The 27,770-nt window shown below is 32.6% G+C and overlaps 5 protein-coding genes across 5 annotated transcripts; 1 reads left to right on the top strand and 4 right to left on the bottom strand.

Annotated features, from left to right (window-relative positions):
* Positions 1-2,815: 2,815 nt before the first annotated feature.
* LOC123914970 (golgin subfamily A member 6-like protein 22) lies at positions 2,816-4,738 on the bottom strand. The gene has a single exon (XM_045966131.1). The coding sequence runs from the start codon at positions 4,736-4,738 to the stop codon at positions 2,816-2,818; it is 1,923 nt and encodes a 640-aa protein (XP_045822087.1).
* A 7,633-nt stretch (positions 4,739-12,371) lies between these two features.
* Positions 12,372-15,119, top strand: LOC123914969 (protein FAR1-RELATED SEQUENCE 6-like). Its single transcript, XM_045966130.1, has 4 exons — positions 12,372-14,600; positions 14,683-14,835; positions 14,925-14,981; positions 15,084-15,119. The coding sequence occupies exons 1-4, from the start codon at positions 12,372-12,374 to the stop codon at positions 15,117-15,119; spliced, it is 2,475 nt and encodes an 824-aa protein (XP_045822086.1).
* Positions 15,120-17,221: 2,102 nt separating this feature from the next.
* On the bottom strand, positions 17,222-18,790 carry LOC123914968 (protein NETWORKED 4B-like). Its single transcript, XM_045966129.1, has one exon. The coding sequence runs from the start codon at positions 18,788-18,790 to the stop codon at positions 17,222-17,224; it is 1,569 nt and encodes a 522-aa protein (XP_045822085.1).
* Positions 18,791-21,968: 3,178 nt separating this feature from the next.
* On the bottom strand, positions 21,969-24,118 carry LOC123913398 (synaptonemal complex protein 1-like). The gene is made up of 2 exons (XM_045964125.1): positions 24,060-24,118; positions 21,969-23,185 (listed from the first exon to the last, which is right to left on the bottom strand). The coding sequence occupies exon 2, from the start codon at positions 23,183-23,185 to the stop codon at positions 22,232-22,234; it is 954 nt and encodes a 317-aa protein (XP_045820081.1). The 5' UTR covers positions 24,060-24,118; the 3' UTR covers positions 21,969-22,231.
* A 2,307-nt stretch (positions 24,119-26,425) lies between these two features.
* On the bottom strand, positions 26,426-27,339 carry LOC123913397 (tropomyosin-like). The gene has a single exon (XM_045964124.1). The coding sequence runs from the start codon at positions 27,254-27,256 to the stop codon at positions 26,495-26,497; it is 762 nt and encodes a 253-aa protein (XP_045820080.1). The 5' UTR covers positions 27,257-27,339; the 3' UTR covers positions 26,426-26,494.
* Positions 27,340-27,770: the final 431 nt, after the last annotated feature.

The raw sequence follows: 27,770 nt of genomic DNA, 5'->3' as shown, positions 1-27,770 counted from the left end.
TAATTTCTTTACCCTTTTGAGCCATAAGCAGTAATTCTTCTGCTTCATCAAATTCAGCATAGTTCACATTGTCCTCTTCCCAATCTGGACACTCAGATTGAAAGTGACCTAATTTGTGACACTTGTAACATTCAACATTCTCTTTGTTGAATTTACCTCTGCCACCACGTCCTCTTCCTCTACCACCATCTCTTCCATAGGGAGCACCTCTTCCCCTACCTCTGCCACCATTGTTGCTTACTTTCAAGACTTGTTCTTCCTCTTTTTGGCCTTTCATTCTTTGTTCATGAACAATTAAGCTACTTTGCAGTTGGTCCACAGTCCAAGAAGTTACATCATTTGATTCTTCTATAGAACAAGCTACATAATTGAATCTTGAAGTTAAAGAACGCAAGATTTTCTCAACTATGTTACCTTGTGTCATGACTTCACCATGCATCTTCATCTTGTTGGCAATTGTCAATGTTCTGCAGAAATAATCTTCAATTGACTCACCAATCTTCATGTTCAGAGTTTCATATTCTTTCCTCAAGGCCTGCAACTGTGCTCTCTTCACCTTAGATGAGCCTTGATACTTTTGGCGCATAGAATCCCAAATCTCTTTGGCTGTATCTTTAGAAAGAATTGTTTCAAGTATTGTTCTGTCAATTGCTTGAAAAAGATAGTTCTTGGCCTTCAGATCTTTCAATCTGCTATCTTCAGCTGCTTTTAATTGCTCCTGTGTGGCATTAGCAGGTGCAATTGTAACTCCATTCTCAATCAGATCCCAAAACTCCTTGGAACGTAGCAAGTTCTCCATAAGCATGGCCCAATGATCATAAAATCCATCGAATCTTGGGATGGAGGGCTGCATGTAGTTGCTTGATTCAGCCATGGAATCTTGAATCAAAGCTTCTTGTGTAACGAAAACTGGTTCTTTGTGTAACCAACAACAGTTGTTAGACAAAGAAAGGATTTTGGATCGAAACCGGTATACTGATACCAATTGTTAAGCAATAATCGTGCTTCATTACTAATTCACCACAATACAAGCCCCTTATATAGGCCAACACACAATACAAGTAACTAACTTTACAACAAACTAACTAACTATACAAATTGCAAGCCAAGCCCAAGTCACACGCGCGCGCACGAGCTTGCAGCTCAGTTGCCTTGCAGGTCACGCTAACTGTGACTGCACAATCTAAGCCTGCATACTGAATTGATCCTAACATATCAATCTCCAAATTGTGATTGGGTTAGTTATTCAACAATGAAAAATGAAGAGGAAGTTATTGATTTTGTGGTTTTGCATAATATAATATATGTTGTCATAAACAAGGTCAACATAGGGGTTCTTAGTCTGAATTCTGCAAATATTAAATTTATGAAATTGAAGAGTACTCCGACGTTAACATGCCGCGTATATCTTAAGTTGGTCAATTGTGATGAGCAACTATTATTGGTTGAAACATTCGGCGAGTATATACTTAAAGTGTACAAGATAGACTTTTCAACCATGGATTATATATGTTGAACTATAAACTTTGGGCGACATTGCATTGTTTTATACTATGGAAGGACACTGTTAAGCATCGAGAAACCAGAGCAAGTGGGGATTCGAGAGCAACTGTATATATGTCATGACTACTTTCTATCGAGAATGTCCTGTGTAGTTTGTTACTTTTCGGTTTGCGGGGGTTTCAAACCAGACCATCCATTTAACAGATTTTCAGTTTGCGGGGGTTTCAATCAATCCCCGCTTTTTGGACGACTCAGAATTCTCTATTATATATTAAAAATGCAAAAATCCTTCTTAATTTATTTTTTTAAGCATCCCTTCTAATGTTTTATTGTTTAATAATTTAAAGATGTTTTAAAATGTGTAATTAATTTTGTCGAAGTATTCAAGTATATTTTTTTGAGAAAAAAATACTCTAATTTTTATTTTAAATAGTTTGTGTATAAAAATTCATGTTTATCAATCTTATGTTAAAAAAATTTAAATTTTTGTTGGACAGATTCATATAATATTATAAACATAAATACAGAACTAATTAAAAAGTATTAAGTTTACACATTTTTTTTGGTAGATGAAAGAGAAACAAAAAGGAGGAAAAAAAAACAATAGCAGAATACTAGAAAAAATAAAAATATATTTAATAATATATTTTTAAAATTTATTTATTAAAAATGGTAATGGTCCATCTTTTGACTATTTTTGAGATATCCATATTAGACACACCCTCAATATGATGTCTTTTTTTAAGTAATTTTTTTGTATGTTCGTTTTTTTTTTTTACCCGCTTTTTAAAAATTGACATATCAATAAAATTGAGAATAAATAAACTTATGATTGAGTTATAATATATTTGCTAATAGGAAAAAAAAAAACTACTATCTCAGCTGATGAATACACACACACACTGCTGATGCAACCTCTCACTGCTTCATGAATTACAAGCTGAATGTTGCTTAACTAATTAAGCCACCAAAATCTATAGGTGAAACGAATATTGAATTTATACACATTAAAGTAAATGATTTCTCACCAAACCAATATTTTTTTTCACAAAGAATATTCATTTGTTAACTAAACTATAAAAAAAAAATAAACAAAAAATTTAAAAGTTCACTAACTTCAATAAAAATGAACACAAAAATTCATCAACTTCAATTGTTAATGTGATTATTTGACCTGCTAATCAATAAGAAGAAAGACACCATGATGCAATGTTTTGGTGCATAGCAAGAATGAATAAGAAACTGATATTAAAAAACTAATAACAACCAAAGATCTATAAAACAAAACACAATGAAACGACTGAGACACAACTTAATGTAACCTTAGGAAACTATAACAACGTGACCATGGTGACGATGGCGACGCCACCTTATTAATTGCTTGAACAAGTTGACGATATTCGCTCCTGTGGTACTCAACTGAATAGCATAACTGTCTAATTGCCTCCCTCTTCTCCTCATCCTTATCCGATATCACGCCATTCTGTCTGGTCACCTCTTTTTCAAGTTCTTCCACTCTCAGTTTCAACATTTTTCCTTCATTCCGAATAGTTTTATAGATGATCCCTATCTCTGTTAGTGATGCTTCGAGCTCTTTAACATATCCTCTCGTATTTGATAATATATCATTGCAGGATAATATCTCATGCTCAAGCTTTTTAATCTTAGTTTTTGCTTCATTCCTTTCAATCACTACCATCTCCTTTTCCTTATTCGCGGCTTCAACAAGATGCATTTTCTTACCAAGTTCTTCCCTCAAACAATTGATTTCTTCTTCCAAACCCTTTTCTTGTGCAACTTTTGCATCTCTGTCTCGGCTTAATTTGTTTTCTAATTCCTTGTTTCTGGACTGACAATCCTCCAGTTTAGAGGTCAATACTATATTCCTTTTCGTCCAAAAATCCAGCTCTTTTAGTTTATTCAATTCCTCCTCTTTTTGAATCTTCAAATTGAAATTCTCTTTTTCGGAAAGCTCTTTTAGTTTATTCAATTCCTCCTCTTTCAGCTTCAATTCTGTGCGCACATAATGAAGCTGAAACTCACTTTTCTGAATTTGAATCTTCAACTTCAAAATCTCTTCTTCCGAAAGCTCTTTTAGTTTATTCAGTTCCTCCTCTTTCAGCTTCAATTCTTCGCTCACATTATCAAGCCGATCCTCACTTTTCTCAGTTTGAATCTTCAACTTGAAAATCTCTTTTTCTGAAAACTCTTTTAATTTATTCAATTCCTCCCTTTTCAGCTCCAATTCTTCGCGCACACTATCAAGCTGATCCTCACTTTTCTCATTTTGAATCTTCAACTTGAAAATCTCTTTTTCCGAAAGCTCTTTTAGTTTATTCAATTCCTCCTCTTTCAGCTCCAATTCTTCGCACAAACTATCAAGCTGATCCTCACTTTTCTCAGTTTGAATCTTCAACTTGAAAATCTCTTTTTCCGAAAGCTCTTTTAGTTTATTCAATTCCTCCTCTTTCAGCTCCAATTCTTCGCGCACACTATCAAGCTGATCCTCACTTTTCTCAGTTTGAATCTTCAATTTGAAAATCTCTTTTTCCAAAAGCTCTTTTAGTTTACTCAGTTCCTCCTCTTTCAGCTTCAATTCCTCTTCTTTCAGCTTCAATTCTTCGCGCACATTATCAAGCAGATTCTCACTTTCGTCAATTTGAATCTTCAACTTGAAAATCTCTTCTTGCGAAAGCTTCAACTTGAAAATCTCTTCTTTCGAAAGTTCTTTTTGTTTAATAAGTTCCTCCTCTTTCCGCTTCAATTCTTCGCGCACATTATGAAGCTGAGCCTCACTATTCTCAACTTGAACATTGAACTTAATAATCTCTTGTTCCGAAAGCTGAAGTCTAAAATTGGAAAATCTTAGCTCTTCCTCCTTTTCTAAGAACTTTTTGAGCAACTCATCATAACTTCTATTGTCCATCTCCCACAATAAACCATAATCTGTGTTTTCGACCCCAACAAACTGGTTTTGTTCTTCCATATCAAGATAGTTCTCTTCCAGGTTAATGCCTTCATGGCAATTGATTACAGATGGGATATCAATTTCAGGTTTAGAATCCCAAGATGATGATGATGATGATGAAGGTGATTCACAGCCCTCATTTATATAAGCTACAGAGCTATTGTGACCATCAGAACTATAGAAGTTAAGATTGATAGGCTGAATTACAGATTTCACCAATACATTCTCTCTGTCAAAACCTTCACCAGAATTGCTAGAACCCTCCATCTGAAATTGTGAGAGTAAAATCAATTATTAGATATCTGCAATGCTAAGAACTAAATTAGCATCAACAAGCTATCAAACCAGAATTAAAAAAAGTCATGAATAAATGGATAAATATATATAAAGAGTGAAATAAATTTTGTCCCTATAAATATTTTTGAATTTTTTTTTTTAGTCCTATGAAAAATTTCAGCAACTTTTGGCCCCCTAATTATTTTCTGTCACAAATTTTGGTCACTACTTTTGATCATATCTCGGGTACTTTCAAATTTTTGAATGGTTGTTTGTATTCATGGTTATAAAATATTATAAGAATCCCTCCCACAAAATTTTATATTTTTGCAAAAGAAATTCAAGACTTGAATTTTACCAAATATAGTTGCATAAAATATTTGAAGACCAAAACTTGAGATATTATAATATTCATAGAGATAAAAAATATATATTTAACCCTAAATATAATAACATGAAAATCTGGATTGTTATTATATTTAACCCTAAATCATATCATTTCTTTATTGTATTATTTGTAAACTAAAACAATTTGAAAATTGTGCTAACTGTCAAATTTTTCAAGTTCCTAAAGTTACTTACATATAGCATATGGGACTCTTTGGATTTTACTTATTTTTGAGCTTATAACCAATAATTTATACAAAAAAAATAAAGTTTTATGTTAATTCACAAAAATTATATTTTTATAAGTTATTTTCTCATAATCTACTTTGAAAAACTTATAATAATACATAAAAACTTTTTTTTAACTCAATAATACATAAATTGTTTTGCATGAACTCAAAAATAAGGGAATTCTAAGGAACCCTAACAAACCCTATAACGGTTCAAAACAAAAGGATTTAACTATAAAATCACAAAACAAAAACTAAAGTACTCCCCATTCCCAAATAAACGTGGTATATATGTGGGACAAATTGTTAACCAGCTCCACCTAAAAAGAAAATCATATCATTCCGGAGAAATCGAAGTTTTGGATGGAATAATTCTTGACCATGCGTTTTACTTACCTTTCAACCAAACTCCGAATCACATTATGAGAATGAATAAGATGATAATAATTATTATTTGATATATGCACCAAAGTGTTACGTAGTATTAATAGTATCAATGAAAGAAAAGTATTAATGAAAGAAATCGTGTTCACCTTGCTTCTAATGAGTTGAGAAAGAAAGTGAATTGAATAGGAATAGGAATAGGAATAGGAAGTAGGAGAGTGCTGTTATGGAGAAGAGAATAATAAAAAGGAAAAGTAGTTGAATAGCAAGAGAATTTTGTTTAGGGTTCAAATATACCATTCCTTAATTATAGCTCATCATCGAAATCTATTAACAAATTAAAAGAAAAAAATGAATATATAAAAAATTTCATTCAGTTTTATCTAGCTATCTCTATGGATATTCATTCACAAAAAATAAAACAATAAAAACCCTCTTTAGTGTTCCGCAAAAAATTTCTACGGGATGTTTAAATTCAAGCTAATCCAAATTAAAAATACAGGCCGATTTAAAATACCGAAAATTGAAGCCGGTGAAAGATTTGAGTAGTATGCTAAAGGTCTTGGTTCGATCCTCAGCTTAATTCCCAAATTGAATTTTAAAATTTAAATTGATTTTTTTTAAACTTAAGAGCATCTCCAATGATATCGATATTTTAAACAAGGTATCGTATCATCAATTTAATATTATTATTACCTTCCATATATGTCAAAATATTACCGTTGACATTCAATGACCAAGTTTTTTTTTTTTTTTTTTACTATAGAAATGTTTTATTTCTTTGTAGCCTTTCATTTCATAAGTTTTCATTCAATTTCGTTTCTTCAACAACGGTGCAGAAAATATTTTTTTCTTCTTATAGTTGGATGTTAATTTGACGATATTTCATATTATTCTATATATTACACAATTTTTATTTGTTTTCTTCACCATTTTTTATTTAGGGTTAAATATGTTTTTGGTCCCTATAGTTTCACATAATTTTTGTTTTAGTCTCTGAAGTTTGTTTTCACACTTTTTAGTCCCTGAAATTTCATCACTCAATGTTTTTAGTCTCTGACGTCCACATGGGTTAAAGGATGATGATGTGGTAGTGCCACGTCACTGCCACATGTATTTTTTTTGGCTTGCCACATCACCAATCAGTTTTTTTTTTAAATAAAATTAAAAAAAAAATTCCAGATTTTGTTTTGGCAATCTCATTCCCAATTAAAAAAAAAAAAAATTTCTATCTAAAAAAAATTAATAATAATTTGTTAGATTTGTTTTTTTTTTAGTTTGTTAATAATTAACAATACTAAACTTAACAAAACAACCATCCGACACAACACTTTGCCCAGATTTTTTTTTTATGTTTATTTTGTTTTTGTGATTATAATAAAAAGTTTATTTTGTTTTTTTATAGTTAAATTAAATTAAATTTATTTTTTAGTAAAAATAGGTGCCAAGTCTGTAATTTTAACAGTCAGGACTAAAAGTGTTAATGAAAAAAAATGTAGGATATTTTTTCACCGTAAAAAAAAATATAGGGACTAAAAACATATTTAACCCATTTAATTTTTAACATTAACAAACTAAAACAACAAATCTTTAACAAACTAATTTTTCTTTTCTTTTTTTAATTGGGAATGAGGTTGCAAACAAAAATCTGGAAAAAAAACTGATAATTTTTTTTTAAAAAAAAACTGATTGGTGATATGACAAGCCAAAAAAATACATGCGGCAGTGATGTGGCACTATCACGTCATCATCCTTTAACACATGTGGACGGCAGGGACTAAAAACATTGAGTAATGAAACTTTAGGGACTAAAAAACGTGAAGACAAACTTCAGGGACTAAAACGAAAATTCTGTGAAACTATAGGAACCAAAAACATATTTAAACCTTTTATTTATTGTCATGTATTTCTCATTATATTTGATTATTAATTTATTTATCTACGTATTTATTAAATTAAATAATTTTTTTATTTAGACAAAATAAAAAAAATATAGAAGGGATCACTTGTTATTAATGCATGATACTCAAAAAATGTATCACCATTAGAGCAAAATATGTATGAGTTGCATAAATATTCAATGGCATTGTAGAGACCACTTGTTAGTACTTAGTAGTTAGTATTGTATGATGCCCAAAGTGGTATCACCATTAAAGATGTTATAACAAAATCAAACCCATATTTAAATGCGGTAAGTGGTGGAATCACGAATCCATTCGATTGATGATTGCTTCTACAAGATAATGAGTCTGCCCACAAGAATTTTTTGACTTCATATTCATAATATTCCAAGAAGGTTTTGTAGTTCTAAAAAAAAGGTTGACTTAAATATGAAAACGGTCCCTGCAATTACGACTTGTTTTGATTTTAACCCCTGCAACAAAAAAAGTTTAGTCCCTGTAAAATACTTAAACTTTTAAAAACGTCATTGAGGTGAATATTTGGCTGACATGTCAAGTAATTGATCATTTTGCAGATGCTGCCTAGAATTTTTGATGCGTGGAATTAACATGTCATTTTCATTTAAAAATAGAAAAACAGAAAATAACATGTGAGATTTAAAAAATAAACAAAAATAAAAATTGAAAAATAGAAATAAAAACTTATTATACTATACAAAAAAAATTAATATATTAGATTTAAAAAATAAATGAATAAATTATCAAATAGAAGAAATAAATCACGCAAAGAAGAGAAACGCAAAAAAGAAAGGGACAAAAATTAGGGTTCCTGAATCAAAGTTGCGATTGAAGGATAAATCACACAAAAAAGAAATAAGATGTCGAGTAGCCAAAGGTGGTAGCAGAGGTGGTTCATCTTCTTCAGTTTTTGTTGCAGAAAAGCTTCCTGTGTGTGGATGTCAAATACCCATGGTGATGTACAAAGTCAAGATGAATGAGAATCAAACAAGACTATTCCCAAACAAGTGATAACCGTAGAAGAACTCACGAAGAAGAACTCTGTGATTTGAAGATGATTAAAAGAAACCGCGTTTTTCTTCCTTGCGCGTTCTCTTTCTTCTACGGTATTTGATAATTTATTTTGTTTTTTTTAAATCTAATATATTAATTTTTTTTGTAAGTATATCAAGTTTCTATTTTTTTTTTTTAAATCTGATATGTTATTTTCTATTTCTAAATGAAAACAACATGTTAATTGTGAAGTAGCAAAGTTTTTCATAAGAAAGGGTGGATTGAATTGTGAACCTATTAAAATTTACCTTTTTAAAAATATAACTCAACAGAAAGCGTTAGAATGATCTTAGAATGATCTGGTTAGCAGTAAAACAAATTCAAAGTGAAATGTGTGCTTAGTGTTTGCAGAAAGTAAAAGATAAGGGAAGAGAGAATTAACACACAACAATTATACTGGTTCACCCCCTAATAGTATGGGTTACGTCCAGTCCTTCACGCTCCGTGAGTATCCACTATAATCTTGAGATACTAGTAATCTCAAATTACAAACTTCCTTGATCTAAACCAAGATCAATAACCTTAAGCCCTACAAGCTTAATATCTACCTCAGTCCTACAAACTAAAGTGTCACTCAATCAATAGTTACGTATTGACTTGAGCCAATCTTTTACAATGAATTGTTCGGATCACAAACTTTCAAATGAAGAGAAAATCAAGTTGAGAAGCTAATAGAAGAATACACTCAGTTCACTCAATGATATACTGATCCAAGTATGTGATGTTTAGAGAGCTGGAGTGAGAGTGGAAGAGTTTAATGACTTGGTCGAAAAAGACAAGTGTAGATGTTGATATTTGTAGTTGAAACTCTTGAATCTTCAAAGCACCCAAGTGTGCTATTTATAAATGTTGTTTGTCCTTTGTTTCGTGGTCTCCAAGCAGGTTGGAGTGTTGCCAAAGACTAGCCGTTAGTCCTTTAAAAGATCAGATCAAATATTGTTCAAATAATATTTGATGAGAGAGAAGATGCTTCTTGAGAACATTCTTAGAATGATGATGTCATGAGGAGCGTGAGGTTGAGCATCTTTGAGCTGTATGAACTTGTTCTCCAAGAACAAGCACTGTTGAAGCCTTGGAAGATCATTTACAACAGCTGGATACAGCTGGAGAGAATCTTTCGATCAAGAGCATAAAGTCTGCTTGATTCTGGAACGTTCTTAGATCGTTCTCCCAGAGTATTTTCTGATTCTTGGCCTAGATCAAATAGAGAGATGTGCATTGCTTGTTTTGATTTCGTGGGCCTCAAGATATTCATGATGATCATATGATGATAGCTGGTCTTCTTATCCTTTTACTATTCAAGTGTACTTGTAAAAGTACAAGTAGCTTTCTATTGTAGATCAAGATCATAATGAAATATATTTTATGAAGTCCTTTGAGAAGTACCATTTCAAACTTGTTGTCTCCTTTTCATTGGTCCATAAATGTCTTCAAATAATCTCTGAATAGAGCATGCGAGCTTGAGAAATAAATTGTCAAAGACATGTTCATGTTTATTCCTTAAACATGACCAAATAGGAAGCTTTCTTTTGCTATCATTTAATCCTTGCTTTAAATGACTTATATCCTGTAGAGATTTTCTTCAATAAAGTCCTTTGCAAAAGTGCTTATGTGTCTCTTGTTCAGATGATATCAATTAAGTGCTTATTGTTGATGTATAGCTTTGCACGTGAGAAAAAGTGCAGACTGGAGAATGTTCTCTGATCATTCTCATAAACTTGCAGTTTTCAATTAATTTAAGTGTAGTGATATATAATGAATGAGCTTTTGTTCCTGTCGATATTAATCACTCAAGAGCACTTGTTAGATCACAAAAAGATCAGAATTCACTTAAAATATAATTAAGATGTTTGTTATCTTTAAAACATCAAATTAGGATTTTGCCTCAACAAATTGCACGTCATAAAAAATCCTAGTCAGCATCTGTCAAATCATCAATTACTTAACATGTCAGCCAAAAATTCACCTCAAGGACCTTTTTAAAAATTTTGGTATTTTGTAGGAATAAAATCAAACTTTTTTTTTGCAGGGCTAAAATTAAAATAAGTCGTAATTATAGAGATCGTTTTCTTATATAAAGCCAAAAAGTGTTTTAAAATGTTTGTAGTTCTAAAATTTAGCAATTTAGCGTGGTTGTTATAGTTGGTTGAAAATATATTTTTTTAATAAAACAATCACTTTTAAATTTTCATCGTTTGTTATAGACAGATGTATTTTCCTCGCATTTTATTACTTGGTTTTATAATTAATATTTTTTTTATCACTTGAACCCTGAATCTTCAACTTCTTAACCCTTGAGGCAACTAGCTTAATCAGTTGAGCTACTCATCCCACCCCTAATATTTATTAAAAATTTATATAAATATGAAAAATAATAAAGAAAAATATAACTTATATACTAACTCATAATTTATTAAAAAACAATTGGTGGAAGTAAAGGACCAGCCCTAAACAAAAAAACAACCAAAAACCTTTAGAAGAAGCTAAAAATGTAGCATCTGCGGTCAAAACTAAAGAAGCAAATACAAAAATGGAATTGAATATCCTAACACTTGTACTTTGATTAAGGAGAAGCAAGGGTGACGTAAGCCACAACCATTAGAATATCAGGGGCACTGTTGATGAAGAATCTGATTCCATCTCAATGTGCATAAACCCATGAATTGATCCTTTGCAAGTTGCAGAATTTGAAAATAGCTCAAAGTTCATCCAAATGCTCTTGGGTAATACAGTTTTAATTTAAGCAACTTTACAGAGGAAATTCTCTTGAAGAAATTATTCCTATGTGATTGATATTTTACACTGAACTAAGTGGAATTGGACTCGAATTCCTTAAACAAAGTCTCAAGTTCGAACGTTGTTGACGGAAAAAATGTGATTGAGGTGAAATCCCAAAAAAGGTGACCAGATAATCTTATACTTGACTAAAATCACCAATAACGTAACATGATGACTAAAATGAGACCTCCAAGACCAATCCTTGACTTCATCTTATACTGTGTTATACATAGCTATTTGTTTCATGCATTAACTCCAGCAATATCTCAACAACTTAAATAGTCAAACTAAAAGGTACAAAATGCAGTAAAAAAACAGCTGTGCTATATGGTGCGACAGGCACCCCACGAAATTGCACGAACACGTGCGTTACCACTTGCCACCAGTTTCCTTTATTAATAAATTAATATGAAAATAAAATAAATAAAAAATATTGTAGAAAAAAATTTGCACGCGCGTCGGTGTTATTTTGTTCAAGAATGTAAACTACCCACTAATCCTATATCAATCCAAAGCGCGCACTGTTAGGATTTGCCGCCATCAACCATTATTGACAGTTTAATTCACTATCATCGACTCGATATATCTATTGTTGCGGTTGTCGTTTTCGTTGTTTTTATTGCTGTCTATTTTCATTCTGGTTGTCTCCATTGAAGCCTCTGACGCCGTTGTCGTCGTTCTCGTTGTTGTCATCATTGTGGTTCTCGCCGCATAATAACCTCTCCATACCAACACTGCAACTATTCTGCATTTCGTTCAATTCAACAGTGAGTATAATTTATCTTTATTACTTTTCCTTATATTACTAGCTAGAATAATCTTGTTGCCTTCAGTTATAATTAGTTGATTAATTTAAGTTTCTTTCTTTTAAAAATGGTTGCATTATTAGTGGAGAAAAGGATTACATCTTGTGACGAAGAAGAGACTAGTCATATAAATGAAATTTGTGATGATAAATTGGAAGAGAGTGGTCACATAAATGAAACTTGTGATGATAAATTAGAAGAGAGTGGTAACACAAATGAAGATGAAGAGCCTAAGGTTGGAATGATATTTAGTTCTCAAGAAGAAGTTACCAAATATTACAAGAATTATGCTAGGTGTATGGGTTTTGGAGTTAGTAAAATCAGTTCAAAAAATGGAGATGATGGAAAAAGATACTTTACTCTAGGATGTAGTCGTTCAAGAAGCTACGTGAGTAATTCAAAAAACCTTTTAAAGCCAAATCCTATCACAAAATCACAATGTAAGGCTAGAGTAAATGTGTGTGTGTCTTTAGATGGAACAGTTACAATTTCAAGAGTTTCTCTTGAGCATAATCATGAATTAAGCCCAAGCAAATCAAGATATTTTAGATGCAACAAGAATCTAGATCCTCATATAAAAAGAAGGTTGGAGCTTAATGATCGAGCTGGGATAAATGTAAGCAGAAATTTTCGGTCTATGGTTGTTCAAGCGAATGGGTATGATAATCTTACCTTTGGGGAAAAAGATTGTAGAAACTACATAGACAAATTAAGGAGACTTCGACTTGGGATAGGAGATGCTGAAGCTATTCGAAACTATTTTGTTGGAATGCAAAGAAAAAATAGTCATTTTTTTTATGTAATGGATGTTGATGACTCAAGTCATTTAAGAAATGTATTTTGGGCAGATGCCAGATGTAGAGCTGCTTATGAGTATTTTGGTGAAGTAATAACATTTGACACCACTTATTTAACTAATAAATATGACATGCCTTTTGCTCCTTTTGTTGGAGTAAATCATCACGGTCAATCAATTTTGTTAGGTTGTGCCCTATTGTCGAATGAAGATACTGAAACTTTTACTTGGTTGTTCACTACATGGTTAGCATGTATGAATGGGCGTGCACCAAATGCCATAATTACTGATCAGGATAGAGCAATGAAGAATGCAATTGAGGCTGTCTTTCCAAAAGCTCGGCATCGGTGGTGCTTGTGGCATATAATGAAAAAGGTTCCAGAAAAATTGGGTAGACACTCTGATTATGAGTCTATCAAAATACTTTTGCATGATGCTGTATATGATTCATCGAGCATAAGTGATTTCATGGAGAAGTGGGAAAAAATGATTGAAAGTTATGAATTGCATGATAATGATTGGTTGAAAGGGTTGTTTGATGAGCGACATCGTTGGGCTCCCGTGTATGTGAGAGACACATTTTGGGCTGGAATGTCAACTACACAACGAAGTGAAAGTATGAACTCATTTTTTGACGGGTATGTGAACTCAAAGACAACATTGAAGCAATTTGTTGAACAATATGATAATGCATTAAAAGATAAAATTGAAAAGGAAAACTTGGCTGATTTCCATTCGTTCAATAGAATTATTGCTTGTATAAGTTTTTATGGATTTGAGTCACAATTCCAAAAGGCATTTACCAATGCAAAATTCAAAGAGTTTCAAGCAGAAGTTGGTGCTATGATGTACTGTCGTGCTTCCTTTGAAAGAATAGAGGGTTTAAGTTCAACATTTTGTGTTACAGAAAGTAAAAAAGTATTTGATAAAGTTAAAAACATAATGTTCATGGTATCATTCAATGAGAAGGACTTTGAAATACATTGTACATGTTGTTTATTTGAGTTTAAAGGTATTTTATGCAGACATATCATTTGTGTTCTTAATCTCACGGGTAAAACTGAGTCAGTGCCATCTTCTTATATATTGCCAAGGTGGAGGAAGGATATTAAGAGGAGGCATACACTTATAAAATGTAGTTTTGATCAGTTAGCCGGAAATGAAGAGTTGCAGCGTGTTAGTAAAGCTTGTGATGCCTTTTACGAAGTTGCTTCTTTGGGGATACAAACTGAAGATGATCTATTGAAAGTGATGAATTGGATCAAAGACTTGAAAATTGAGTTGACATGTAAACAAAGTCCTCCAGAGGTTATTGAAAGAGATAGTTTGGTTCAAAAGCAGAGGAATAAAATTCTTGACCCTAAAGAGGCTCGAAGTAAAGGGCGTCCTCCTTTCAAAAGGAAGGCTTCTAAGGTTGATCAGGTTGTAAAAAAGAAGCTTGTTGGAAAGAAAACTCAAAAAAGAAACAAAAAAAGCAACAATTATCAAAGTCAAGAAGAGGTAATCTTGAAATTTTCAAGTTTAATTATTTTCTTTACTTACACATAATAAAATGTATGTCTAATTTCATTTTTTATGGCAGGGACCTAGTATATCTAAAGCTCAAGATTATGAAGATTTTTCTACATCTCAGAGCATTGATCTTAATGTGATTGGCACACAAGAGAGCATTCAAGTAAATAAAATTTTAGCTCCTTTCAATCCAAATCAAAAATATATTGATGATGCTAATCAGGTGAAAATAGATATAGAAAACTCCTCAGTTATAATTGTACAAATAAATTTATGTTATGAAAATACTCATTCAAGATATAATTGTTTTAGGCTCCAAACTATTCTCAAAGCATAAACAGTAATATTTCGTATTCAGAACTTTTACAGGTATTGATTTTTTTTTTTGGCAATATCGTCAAGTTTTAATATACTCCTATTTCAATTTTAATACAAGTCACTAATTATTTCATTCATGTGCTCTTTTTGCAGGCACAACATCATATAAATGATCGCCCATTATCATGATGCAGTGGAGATGTGTGAGTTTTATTCATGTTGGGGTGCTCCCAGGCATGTGTGAAGAGGGTAAAAATTGAATTCATAGTGGAGGGGAAGTCCTACTATTTCAACTGTGTAATTTTCCTGCATATTTGCATTTTCTCTATTGTGGGGCAGTATGTAAGTTTCAGGCTGTGGCTGAGTTTGTCGGGATGAACTGCTTGTGTAGCTTTATTATTGAATGGTTTAGTTTTGATTTTGGCATCATTTTGGCTTTAATGTTACTAGACCTCATTTATGTTTTTAAGCATTTTATGGCTTTAATACAATGGATTTTTTAATTTCGATCATTTTTATGTAATTGATTTTGAAACACAGATTACCAATCATATTGAAACTTGATTTCTGAAAGCATCAATCTTCAATATATTCAATCTTCCAATATATTCAATATTCAAATATTACAACAATGTACATACATTAACAATGTAATATAACTTTTTACAATTATGCCTCTATATCACTTGCATCTAAATTGTGATTCACTCCATCTGCCTTCAATGCCAATTCCTTGTTGACGAAGTATTTTAACCGAAATTATTATGCGGTTGACTCTCTAGTCACACATATCAGCATAGCACGCCGTCTTTGTTTAGCAATTGTGCACTATTTTGATCTTGAGTAGTAGTTTATTAATGGTTGCTACCTATTTAACTCCTTCCCTTGCAATTTTAACCTGTTAGAGTGCTAGACTGCTATTCATGGAAAACCTGCAAAACACAACCATACATGCTACAAAACAGCAGCCATTGTCAACAATAAACACTAATTCATCACTGTCATCGATTCTTTATATCTATTGCGGCCGGTTCATCTCTATTGTTGCCTTTATTGTTGTTATTATTGTTCTTTTATCTCTATCTCCATTGTTTCCATTTCACACAATCACCCTACTGCACATTGCAAAACAACCAAGCTTATTATAACTATATTTACTTCTTTTTTTTTATTTGGAAACAACTTTATTAGAATAAAACCTTGAGTATAAAGGCAAGGCAACAAACAGAACCTGCATAATACAGCAGGAGTAACAAAACAAAATCCAAACACACACTTGGAAACAACAACTCTCAATCAACCAACTAAGCTACACAAGCACTTCTAACAAGATCCTAAAAAAACCAGTTTCACATAATCTAATCTAACACTTAATCCAACACACCAAGTTCAATTTAGCTTATAATGCCAAGTGCCAACAATGAGTTTTGCAGCAAGTGACTTGTAGACGAACTCCATCACCTACAAAAATCAGAGAATATCAAAGGCAGACAAAAAGAAGAGAGTAGTATACTGTTACTGAACCGAAGAGAGTTATACGGTTACTGTAACACATGAGAGGGTGGTTGAGTTGAACGGCGGTGGTTAGGTTAGAGAAATCGATTTGATAGAGATCAGAATTGTGACGAAGGATTAAGCTTAAATTGAAATTGAAAGAGTTTTTGAGATGAAGGTTGATGAAGTTGATGCTATCGATTAAGGAACGAATTGATTTTGAAGTCGATCGGACTCGGAGAAGAGATGGAACCGGTAAGAGGGAGAGTATGTCAGTGAATAATTCCGGTGGAATGTTTGTCATCGACGATGAGATTGGGAAGTGATTTTGATTTAAGCGATTTTTTGGTGTTCGTCATCTGCTCTTCTGCAGATATCTTTGGTATGATCCTCAACATCTGTTGGTTTCGATTTCGATTTGATCCTCACGGTTGTGGAACGATGGCGATGGCGTTGTTGATTGTAAGGAAGGAGGGTGAAGGGACGAAGAGGAGTATTTGCGGCGAACAATTTAGGGTTAATTTGGGCATTTTGTCTATAGATGAATTTCAGAGAGTGGCCCCATCAGGATGCCATGTCACTCGCGGGATTTTCACGACAACAACTCTCGTTCCTTTCAGCATTTTCCGTAAAAAAAATATACTACGTACACTTCTCTTTTCCAGGTCTCTCTACGTCTTGTGCAGAGATCTGATCATTATTAATAATTTTTTGCAGCTAAAAAAAAAGTAGAAAAAATGTGCTTTCAAACTCAAAATAGAAAAGAAACAATTTATCGTTTAGATTGCAACTTAAAACTATTCGTCTATCTTTAAGGGTGTGTCAAGCCGTTTCTCACTTTTCTCAATTTGAATCTTCAACTCGAAAATCTCTTCTTCAAAAAGCTCTTTTTGTTTATTCAGTTCCTCCTCTTTCAGCATCAATAATTCATGATATCCACTCCTGCAGTGCTCAAGTGAATAGCATAACTGTCTAATTGCCTCCCTCTTCTCTTCATCTTTATCTGAGATCACACCATTCTGTCTAGACACCTCTTTTTCAAGATCTTCCACTCTCAGTTTCCACATTTTTCTTTCATTCATATTAATTTTTTTGTTGACCATCAGCTCCTTCAGTGTTTCAAAGTTGACCAGATGCCTCTTCAGTGATGCTTGGAGCTTTTCCATACATTTCTTTATATTTGATAATTCATCATCGCGGGAGCATACGTCAGCCTCAAGCTTATCAATCTTAGCATTCGCTTCATCCCTTTCAATCACTACCATCTCTGTTTCCTTATTTGCGGCTTCAACAAGATGCATTTTCTGACCAAGTTCTTCCCTCAAACAATTGATTTCTTCTTCCAAAACCATTTCTAATTCCTTGTTTCTAGACTGACAATCCACCAGTTGAGAGGTCAATTCTATTTTCAATTTTGACAAAAAATCAAGAGAACTTGCGATATCCAAATGCAGCTCATCTTTCTCCAAAGAGAACTTAGCTTGCAAATCAAGTAATTCAGAGTTCAATTTTTGAACCTCTTGCTCATAGTTAGCTGCTTTAGACTCATACATTATAACCGAATCTCCTAGCATTTGAATTTGCTTTCTATTTGAAACTAACTCCAATTCTGATTTAGCCATATTTTCTTGTGCAACTTTAAGTTGACCTTGCAATTCATGAGTCTCAGTTGACTTTTTCTCAAGTTCCTTTTTTAAATTTTCATTTTCAAAGTTTAGTATCTTGAGCTTTTCGTGAGCTACCTCATGCCGTTCCACCAAATTTGTAATCCTGCAGGAAAATTCTGGAATAATATGAGTATCCAATTCAGCAATTTGTTTTTGCAACTTGAAAACCTCTCCTACCAAAAGCTCTTTTTGTATTTTTAGTTCCTCCTCTTTCCGCTTCAATTCTTTATTCACATTATTAAGCCGATTCTCACTTTTCTCAATTTGAATCTTCAACTCGAAAATCTCTTCTTCCGAAAGCTCTTTTTGTTTAAGCAACTCCTCCTCTTTCAGCTTTAATTGTTTGCTCACATTATCAAGCTGAGCGTCACTATTCTCAACTTGAACATTCAACTTGATAATCTCTTGTTCGGAAAGTGTAAGCTTAAAATTGGAAACTCTGAGCTCTTCCTCCTTTTCCAAGAACTTTTTGAGCAACTCTTCATAACTTCTATTGTCCATCTCCCACAATAAACCATCATCCGAATTTTCGACCCCAACAAACTGGTTTTGTTCTTCCATATCAAGATAATTTTCTTCAAGGTTAATACTTTGAAGGGATCCTTGATCAGGCATGCCATCACAATTGATCATAGACGAGATATCAGTTTCAGGTTCTGAATCCCAGGATGATGATAAAGGTGATTCACAACCCTCCATCTGAAATTCTGAGAGTAAACTCAATTATTAGATATTTGAAGTGCTAAGAACTATTATATGAAATATATATAAAACCACAAAAATATAAAAGTCATGAATAAATGTTGTAACATGAAAATATGGGTTGCAATTTGAAAGTCTAAGCAATCATATCACTTTTTATTCTTACACTTGTAAACTAAACAATTTGTTTGAATACTAAGAAGACTCATATCAATTGCGAGATGTGCCGAACATTGTTGGGCTTGGTGCGCGGATACAATGGCCCGATTAGAAACCCCAACAAACTAGGTCGAGTGGATTGTGGAGAAGACTCTGATATATATTATCTTAACTCTTCCCAAAAACCCCAACAAACCAGGCCATTTCACAATCCATGTGATACTTTTTAACATTGTTTAGATCGCAACCGATATGAGACTTTTTAACACTGTGGAGCCAGGAGTGGAGACTATTAAATTATATAAATATGATATGTGAATATTCTTCATTCCCTTGCACTAATTCAACAACTCATTTTAATGTAAGAAATCGTGTTCACCTTGTTGCCTCTAATGAGTTGAGAAAGAAAGTGAATTGAATAGAAGTAGGAGAGTGTTGTTCTGGAGAAGAGAGTAATAAGGAAGTAGTTGAATATATAGCAAGAGAGAAATTTTGTTTAGGGTTGGTATAACTTTTTAATTAATCCTTATCTTATAATTTTTTTTTGTTACAATTAATCCTTATTAATTTTTTTGTTTACAATGATCGAACCCAAGACCTATAACATTTTACCCAAACTCTTCACCACTTGACCAAACTTAGTGGTTTAATTTATAGCTACTAACAATGTATCTCATCTTTTTTTTTTTTTAAGCAAACAATGTATCTCATCTTTGTTTATTTTTTATCTTCGATAAAAGACGATGAAAATAGTCCCGGTGAGCTAGCTCAGTTGGTAGGGACATCACACTATATGTGCAGGAGCTCGGGTTTGAATCCGAGACACTTCATTTTTTCAACTTTAAGGTGGCCCACTAGTTCTACTTAAAAAAAAAAAAGAAAAAAGAAAATATAGAAAAAACTTCATTCAGTTATCTATCTCTATTCTTTGGGTGTTCATTCAACAAATCTCCTCGGGTGTTCGGTAATTTTTTCTTATGGGATATGTTTAAAGTCAAACAAATCCATTTTTTTTTTCAAATAAAAAAAAAATACTAGTTGGTTTGGTTATAAGATTCATGCATTCGCACATGTCATCGACTTTTTATTCGATATAAGTCTAGAGACTCGTGTATCCTATGGATCGTCAAGGAATTCCCTGGGATATGTTGTGATGGCTAGCCAAATAAGTATGTGTTTGGTTCTGCGTCGAAAATAATTGATTTTGACAAAATTTAGTTTGGTAGAATTGATTTTGGTTAAAAATGAGTTGAGCAGAATTGGTTTATTTTTGGATAGATTAACGTAAAAGCGATTCTCAATATTTGATGTTATTTAGATAATTTGAGTTAAAATTGCTTTTAAATGTGTAAATTACCAAAAGGGTCTTTAACATATATAAATGTATAAGTTATAGGTTTTAATTGTATTTAAAAATAATCATCAAAAACAATTATATTTAAAAATTTAATAAATAAATTTGATATATACTTTTTTTAATAAAAATTTAATAAATTTGCATGAAGATAAAAAAAAAAAAAAAACATTTGCGTGAAAAACACATTATAGAGCAACTTGATTGGTTTAAGTATTTAACATCAATATCTTCAAGACCAAAAAAAAAAAAACAATAAATGGGCCATACCAAAGGCAAAGAAGTAGTAAGCCAGCAACAATTATCTTCTTCAACCTGATAGCCACAAACGGAGAACCACCGTCATCATCGCAACAGGGTTGAGGTTAAAAGTGGAAAATTAAAGAAAATCGTACATGCCCCACATCATATAAATTTTAATTAATCGTACATGCTCGGATTTGTAGCTTTGGCCAGAATCAAGTTTGGGAGGCAAAATCAATTTTCATTCATTTTCCCAAACATGTTGCAGAAGATTGAAATCACGTCTGGGAAGGTGAAACGCGCGTTTATGGCTTCCCAACGTCAAGCCAAACACACGCTAACTTATAATTATGTTGGTCAGTTCATATGTTATGTGTGGAAGCTTTGCTCCACTGATGTATTGACTTATTTTTGAGTTTATGCAAAATAACTAGGGTTCGTTTGGATTCGGCTTAATTTTGAGCTTATGGAAATAGCTTATGGAAATAAATAAATTTACGTGTTAATTCATAAATTTTCACCGACAAAAAGTCATTATAAGCTATTTTATCGTAAACTATCTTAAAAATCTTATAATAATACATAAAAGATTATTTATTTTTATAAGTTGTTTCGCATAAGTTCAAAAATAAGTCAGTCTACACGAGCCATTCTGAAAATAAATAAGTGTTTATGTATTATTTATAAGTTTGATAAAAAATTTCATGAAATAATAGGCTTATGAAGATACAATTTTTATTAGCGAGAACTTCTGAATTAACAATCAACATAAAAATTACAAATGCTTGGAGGATAGACTTCTATATAGTTTTGGAAATAGTCTGTAAAATGTAATATCTTTTCTTTTGGTCTCTTAAATTTAAATTATTGTTGCCTTCTTCATTTGTTGCTCTCCACTCCACTCCTTTGACGACTCGGTGGCCTCGCCATCCCTGCGCTTGACACACAGACGCCCTCGCCGTACTAGTTTCTATCATTGCCATTTTAATTTAAGCAACTTTACAGTGCTATGATTTCTGACCTGTAGGTGCATGCAAGCTAACAAATTCATTATTGGTCTTGTGTGTAGAATGATACTTCTTGACCACGGCCAAGTTGACAATGTTCTGTTTGCTCTGTTCTTCATGGAGAATGGCATGACAGCCATTAATAAGAAAAAATTATCGACTATTTCGCAACTTAAAACTATTCGTCTATCGCTAAGGGTGTCTTGCGAAGGATCATACCATGGTTCTCCATAACAACCTCAATGTTGCTTAACTAATAAAGCCGCCAAAACAGATATTAGACAATCTGGTGAAATGATTATTAATTTTTATAGATTAAATTACAATATTTTTTCACCTTAAACCAATATTTTTCACAAAGAATATTCATTTGTCATATATCAAAACTATAAGAAAATGAATATAAAACTTCACCAACTTCAATTGCAAATGTGATTTGTTCAACCTACTATATACAATCAATAACAAGAAAGACATTATTATGTAATGTTCTGGTGCATAGCAAGAATGAATAAGAGATAGATATGAAGAAACCAACATCAACCAAAGATCTATAAAGCAAAACATAAGAAACAACTAGACATAGCAAAATGTAGCCACAGGAAACTATAGCAACGTTACTGTGGCGACGCCTTTTCTCCTCATTCTGATCTGATATCACACCATTCTGTCTATTCACCTCAATTTTGACAAACTTGCACTATCAGAATGCAGCTTATTTCCATTAGCCTTATACATTCTAATCCATTCACTTATCTTTTGAATTTGGTTTCTACTTGAAACTAACTCCAATTCTGATTTAGCCATATTTTTCTGTGCCATTTTAAGTTGACCTTGCAATTGGTGATTTTCAATTGACTTTTTCTCGAGTTCCTTTTTTAAAATTGCATTTTCATATTTTGGTGTGTTGACCGTTACATGAGCTGCCTCATGCAGTTCTACCAAATTTCTCATCCTGTCTGCAAATTCTGGACTATAAATATTCAATTCAGCATATTGTTTTTGCAATTTTTCCACTTTAAGATTCAATTCTTCCTGCACATTATCAAGCCGATTCTCACTTTTCTCAATTTGAATCTTAAGCTTGAAAATCTCCTCCTCTTTCAGCTTCAATTCTTCGCGCACATTATCAAGCTGAACCTCACTATTCTCAACTTGAACATTCAACTTGATAATCTCTTGTTCCGAAAGTTGAAGCTTAAAATTGGAAACTCTGAGCTCTTCCTCCTTTTCCTCGAACTTTTTGAGCAACTCTTCATAACTTCTATTGTCCATCTCCCACAATAAACCATCATCCGAATTTTCGACCCGAACAAACTGGTTTTGTTCTTCCATATCAAGATAATTTTCTTCAAGGTTAATACTTTGAAGGGATCCTTGATCAGGCATTCCATCACAATTGATCATAGACGGGATATCAGTTTCAGGTTCTGAATCCCAGGATGATGATAAAGGTGATTCACAACTCTCATTCACAGAAGCCACAGAGCTATTATCACCATCAGTGCTACGAAGTAAGTCAATATTGAGAGATTGAAGTTCAGATTTCGGCAACTCTTCCTTCTGACATGGAGTCGCCGATACACTCTCCCTGTCACAGTCTACAACAGAAGTGCTAGAACCCTCCATCTGAAATTCTTAGAGTAAACTCACTTATTAGAAATCTACAATACTAAGAATTATGATATGAACTATAGGAAATATAAAAACACAAAAAGAGACAAGTTTTCTATTCCAATTATCAACCAATCAGAAAGAAACAAAAGCTATCAAACCAAAATAAAAAGCTATGAAGCACGGACAATCTTGGAATTAGGCTTGTCCAAGTGTCAGTGTGGGTGTCAGACACCGACACGACACTGACACTTATAATTACATTGAATTGTGTCATTTTTTTAGATTATTATTGGTGTCGACGTGTCAGTGTCATGTCATGAATTCGTGTCTCTGTCCGTTGCTTAATAGAATTAAAAAGTCATGAATAAATGGATAGGTATAATAACATAAAAATCCGGATTGCAATGTAAAAGTCACATAGTGACCAATCATCGTTCTTTTATGAAATTTATTCTTGTTATGTGAAAACTTTTTCACCGCGAGTATCTGGCCCACTGAACCGTCTAATTTGGTTCGGGGGTTTAGTTTTGACATCAAGTGGTTTCGGTCCTCTCCCGAACGGAATTGCGGGTAAAACCATGGTTCACCCTATCAAGTCCGACCACAAAGACCACTAGACCAACTGACCATTGATAAAATAATTTTAAACATACCGCTGAATAAGTATTATTATTAGATAAAATTGACAGCATGATTATCGTATACTATATTTTAACGTTCAAACTGAAGATTTACTATAAACCAGAAAATTATTAAATAGCCCTAAATCACATAGCCTAAAAGGAATAATAGCAACAAAATGAGAAATGAATAATATATGCACCAAGGTGTTACTATGTAGTATTAATAGTACTATCATGAATGAAAGAAAAGAAACCGTGTTCACCTTGCTCGTCGCTCTAATCAAGAGCTTGAGAATACAGAGGATTGAATGAATATAGGAGAGTGTTGTTTGGGAGACGGTTATTAATGAAAAATCTCTTGTATTTAGAGGTGTCAATTTGTTGGGCCAAAAGACATTGGCCCAGACATACCCAAAATATACAGTCTAAATGATATTTTTTTTGAAGCATTGTAATGACTAGAAATTCACATTTTTAAGGTGACTAAGTGGGATATTTAGGATTAGTCGCCGTGAACTTAGCTCAGTAAGGACATCGTATTATATGTGCAAGAGTCCGGGTTCGAATCCAGAACACTCCACTTATTCATATTCAGATTCAAACTCCGACCTTACTTATAAAATACAATATCTCCCAGCATCTACCATTATACCCACAATGATTGAACACACAATTGCTATCGGGCGAACGACGGGAATTGAACCCGGACATCATGTAAGGTAATTGCCAATTACTAATTGGATAATATATATCCTAAAAAATCATTCGGGAATGTGCTAACTAAGAATGCGAACACATTAATTCCTTTTATATAGGCTCTATATGCTTAGTAATACGGAGTATTAATTATTTTTATGAGATTGAGTGGAATTGGACTCGAATTAATTAAGCAAGGTCTAAAGTTTGAACGTTGTGGACAGGAAAAATGTAGTTGAGAGGTGAAATATATACTATATATAAAGAGAATACATGAGTTTTTGTGTAGACTTTTCATAATACCAACAATACCCTTGAATTTTTTAGTAGCATCAAACATCTTTTATTAACAAATTCACCATAACATAAGACACGTTTTTTTTTAGCAGCAAAAATCTTTTATTAACAAATTCACCATAACATAAGACATCTTTTTTTTGGACATAAGTTAGACACACGCTTGCGTGGCCCGCTAGTATCAAATCTCAATAAAGGTGACTAGGTGATTTAGTGTCAGAGCAAGATTGATTGTTATTGTGGTGATGGAGCTTGAGTTGGATGGGTGGGGTTAATGGTTTTTCGTGTGCCCGCTACGAGTGTCAGTGGATTTAGGTGTTGTTTTAGTTTATTTGTCTTGTGATGTAATTGTAGTGTGTTTGCTTTACGCATTGTGCCCGTCTTGCGCTCAGTTACATTATTAATAACAAAACACGACTGAAAAATAATAACTGAATTTTATTGATCCTAAAATGAAATCAAAGACTTGTTGAATAACATTCATGAATATAAACAAGAGGTCAATCTGTTTTCATTTTTGACAAACTTGCAATATCAAAATGCAGCTTATCTTTCTCCAAATAGAACTTAGCCTGCAAATCTTGCATTTTTTACTTCAACTCTTTCACCACTTGCTCATGGTTAGTTTCATTAATTAGCCTCATATATATTGTAACCAAATCCCCTAGCATATGAGTCTGCTTTCTATCTGAAACTAACTCCAATTCTGAATTAGCTATATTTTCCTGTGCCACTTTAAGTATGTGTTTGGTTATACAATTATGGCACTCCTAGACGCGTGTTTTCTCTCGTACTTTGAGTCCCTCCACCGCCACCGGAAGTCACGGCAGAGGAAGTTACCACCGCCGATGATAATATTCATCGTCACTTTGCATTGGACGTTACAATGGAAGTTACAAGCGACGCATTTTAACGATTCTTAACTTCCTTCATTTCCTACCGACATAAACTCACCACAGCCGTCGAGAGTATAACCACCGGTGCATTATTATCCTTTCTTCTAGTCCAAAAAATAATTATTTTGCCTTTTATAATAAAAAAAAAAAACCACCTATATTTACAGGTTAGCTTTCCGTATAGAAAACAAACTAATGACTAAATTTGGTAATAGGAGTAAAATATCGAGTTTTTAAAAATATTTTTGAAATGTAGGGAATTGTTAAAGACGAGCAAAATGAGGACTAAAAACATATTTAATCAGATCCACTTATCCACCACAATAGTTTTGCGTTTAAAAAACAAGCAAAGGAACTAAATTTGGTAATGAGAATAAACTATAGGTTTTTTAGAAACAATTTTTTGAAATGTAAAGACTATTTTTTTAAGCTTAATATAATAATTGTTCAGCTATTGAATTAAAGCTTTTTTTATAAGGATCTTGAATTATGCTGAATATAATTTTTTTTATAAAATAAAGTAAAAACTCATTGATTAATTAATTAAAATAAATTTAAATTGTTTTTTGTAATTACACATTTAAAAATAATTTTAGTTCTAAGTTATTCAAACAATATAACTTGATTCTAATCGATTTTAAACGAAAACATCTAAACAAAAATCAAATTAAGTTCAACTCACTTTTAATTAAAATAAAATAAATTCTATCAAACTTACTTAAAATAAAATAAATTCAACATCTAAATCAAACATACTCCCAAGTTCCCTTCTTAAAATTGCATTTTTATATTTTGGTATCTTGAGCTTTTCATGAGCTACCTGAAGTTGTTTTACCAAATTTGTAATCCTGTCCAATTTTCAGAAATTTGGTTTTCAACTTGTCCACTTTTTGATTCAAATCTTTCTGCACATTATCAATCCGATTCTCAATTTTCAATTTGTTCCACCAATTCTGTAATCCTGACCAATTCTCAGCAATTAGATTTTTCATCTTCTCCATGTTCAGTTTCAATTCTTCCTGCACTTTATCAATTTGTTTTTCCAACTTCTCCACTTTCCGCCTAAATTCTTCCTTCACATTAGCGTGCCAATTCTCGCTTTTCTCAATTTGAATCTTCAACTTGTTAATCTCTTCTTCCAAAAGCTCTTTTTGTTTATTCAGTTCCTCCTCTTTCAGCTTCAATTCTTCACGCACATTATTAAGTTGAGCCTCGCCATTCTCAACTTGAACATTCAACTTGATTATCTCTTGTTCCGAAAGTGTAAGCTTAAAATTGGAAACTCTGAGCTCTTCCTCCTTTTCTAAGTACTTTTTGAGCAACTCTTCATAACTTCTATTGTCCATCTCCCACAATAAACCATCATCAAGATTGTTCTCTTCCAATTTATTGCCTTCGAGGGGTTCCTCAGGCATGTCATCGGAATCGATTACAGATTGGATATCAGCTTCAGGTTCAGAATCCCAGGATGAGAAAGGTGATTCACAACCCTCATTCACAGAACTATTATCACCATCACAGCTAGGAGTCAAAGCATTGAGATGAGGGTTAGAATTGCTAGAGCCTTCCATATGAGATTCTGAGGATAAACTCAATGATTAGAACTCTGCAATGATAAGGACTACAAAAAATAATCTCAATGATCAACAGTTGCCTTTTCTATTATTATTATTTTCCTAGGATATGAAGCAAATCTAAAAGTTTATAGTAACAATAAAACAAGTATATAATAGTAAATTATCATTATAATACAACAACGAACTTGGAATTGGATTGTGTATAGTTACATCGCATGCAGTTAAGACATCTAGGTCCAATCAACATCAGACCGGTCCAAATTTTAAGATAAGATTGTAATTGTTTTTTAATATACAATTCAAACTAAATTTTGGGAGTGTTATTTTAATCAACTAGTCCAAATATGACCGACAGCAGTGCAGTCATATCTTTCCAATTGCACATAACTCGGATCACAACGATTTGAAAACTCAGTTGTTGTACAGCATCCCAAAGTTTCAAATTGTTGTTAAGTTGTTGTGTTGGCTAGTATGGTAAAAGAAGGATTCAAAATATAGACCTAACAAA

Source organism: Trifolium pratense, linkage group LG3 (assembly GCF_020283565.1).
Source record: "Trifolium pratense cultivar HEN17-A07 linkage group LG3, ARS_RC_1.1, whole genome shotgun sequence".
NCBI lineage: Eukaryota > Viridiplantae > Streptophyta > Magnoliopsida > Fabales > Fabaceae > Trifolium > Trifolium pratense.
The sequence above is the reverse complement of the archived record's forward strand: the minus strand, read 5'-3'. Positions and strand labels throughout refer to the sequence as shown.

Bases quoted from the DNA above. Each gene is read 5' to 3' on its own strand.
- LOC123913397 (XM_045964124.1), bottom strand. From the start codon at position 27,256: ATGGAAGGCTCTAGCAATTCTAACCCTCATCTCAATGCTTTGACTCCT.
- LOC123914968 (XM_045966129.1), bottom strand. From the start codon at position 18,790: ATGGAGGGTTGTGAATCACCTTTATCATCATCCTGGGATTCAGAACCT.
- LOC123914969 (XM_045966130.1), top strand. From the start codon at position 12,372: ATGGTTGCATTATTAGTGGAGAAAAGGATTACATCTTGTGACGAAGAA. The intron at 14,601-14,682 runs GTAATCTTGAAA...TTTTTATGGCAG, and splicing joins ATTATCAAAGTCAAGAAGAG to GGACCTAGTATATCTAAAGC. The intron at 14,982-15,083 runs GTATTGATTTTT...CTCTTTTTGCAG, and splicing joins CGTATTCAGAACTTTTACAG to GCACAACATCATATAAATGA.
- LOC123914970 (XM_045966131.1), bottom strand. From the start codon at position 4,738: ATGGAGGGTTCTAGCAATTCTGGTGAAGGTTTTGACAGAGAGAATGTA.
- LOC123913398 (XM_045964125.1), bottom strand. From the start codon at position 23,185: ATGGAGGGTTCTAGCACTTCTGTTGTAGACTGTGACAGGGAGAGTGTA.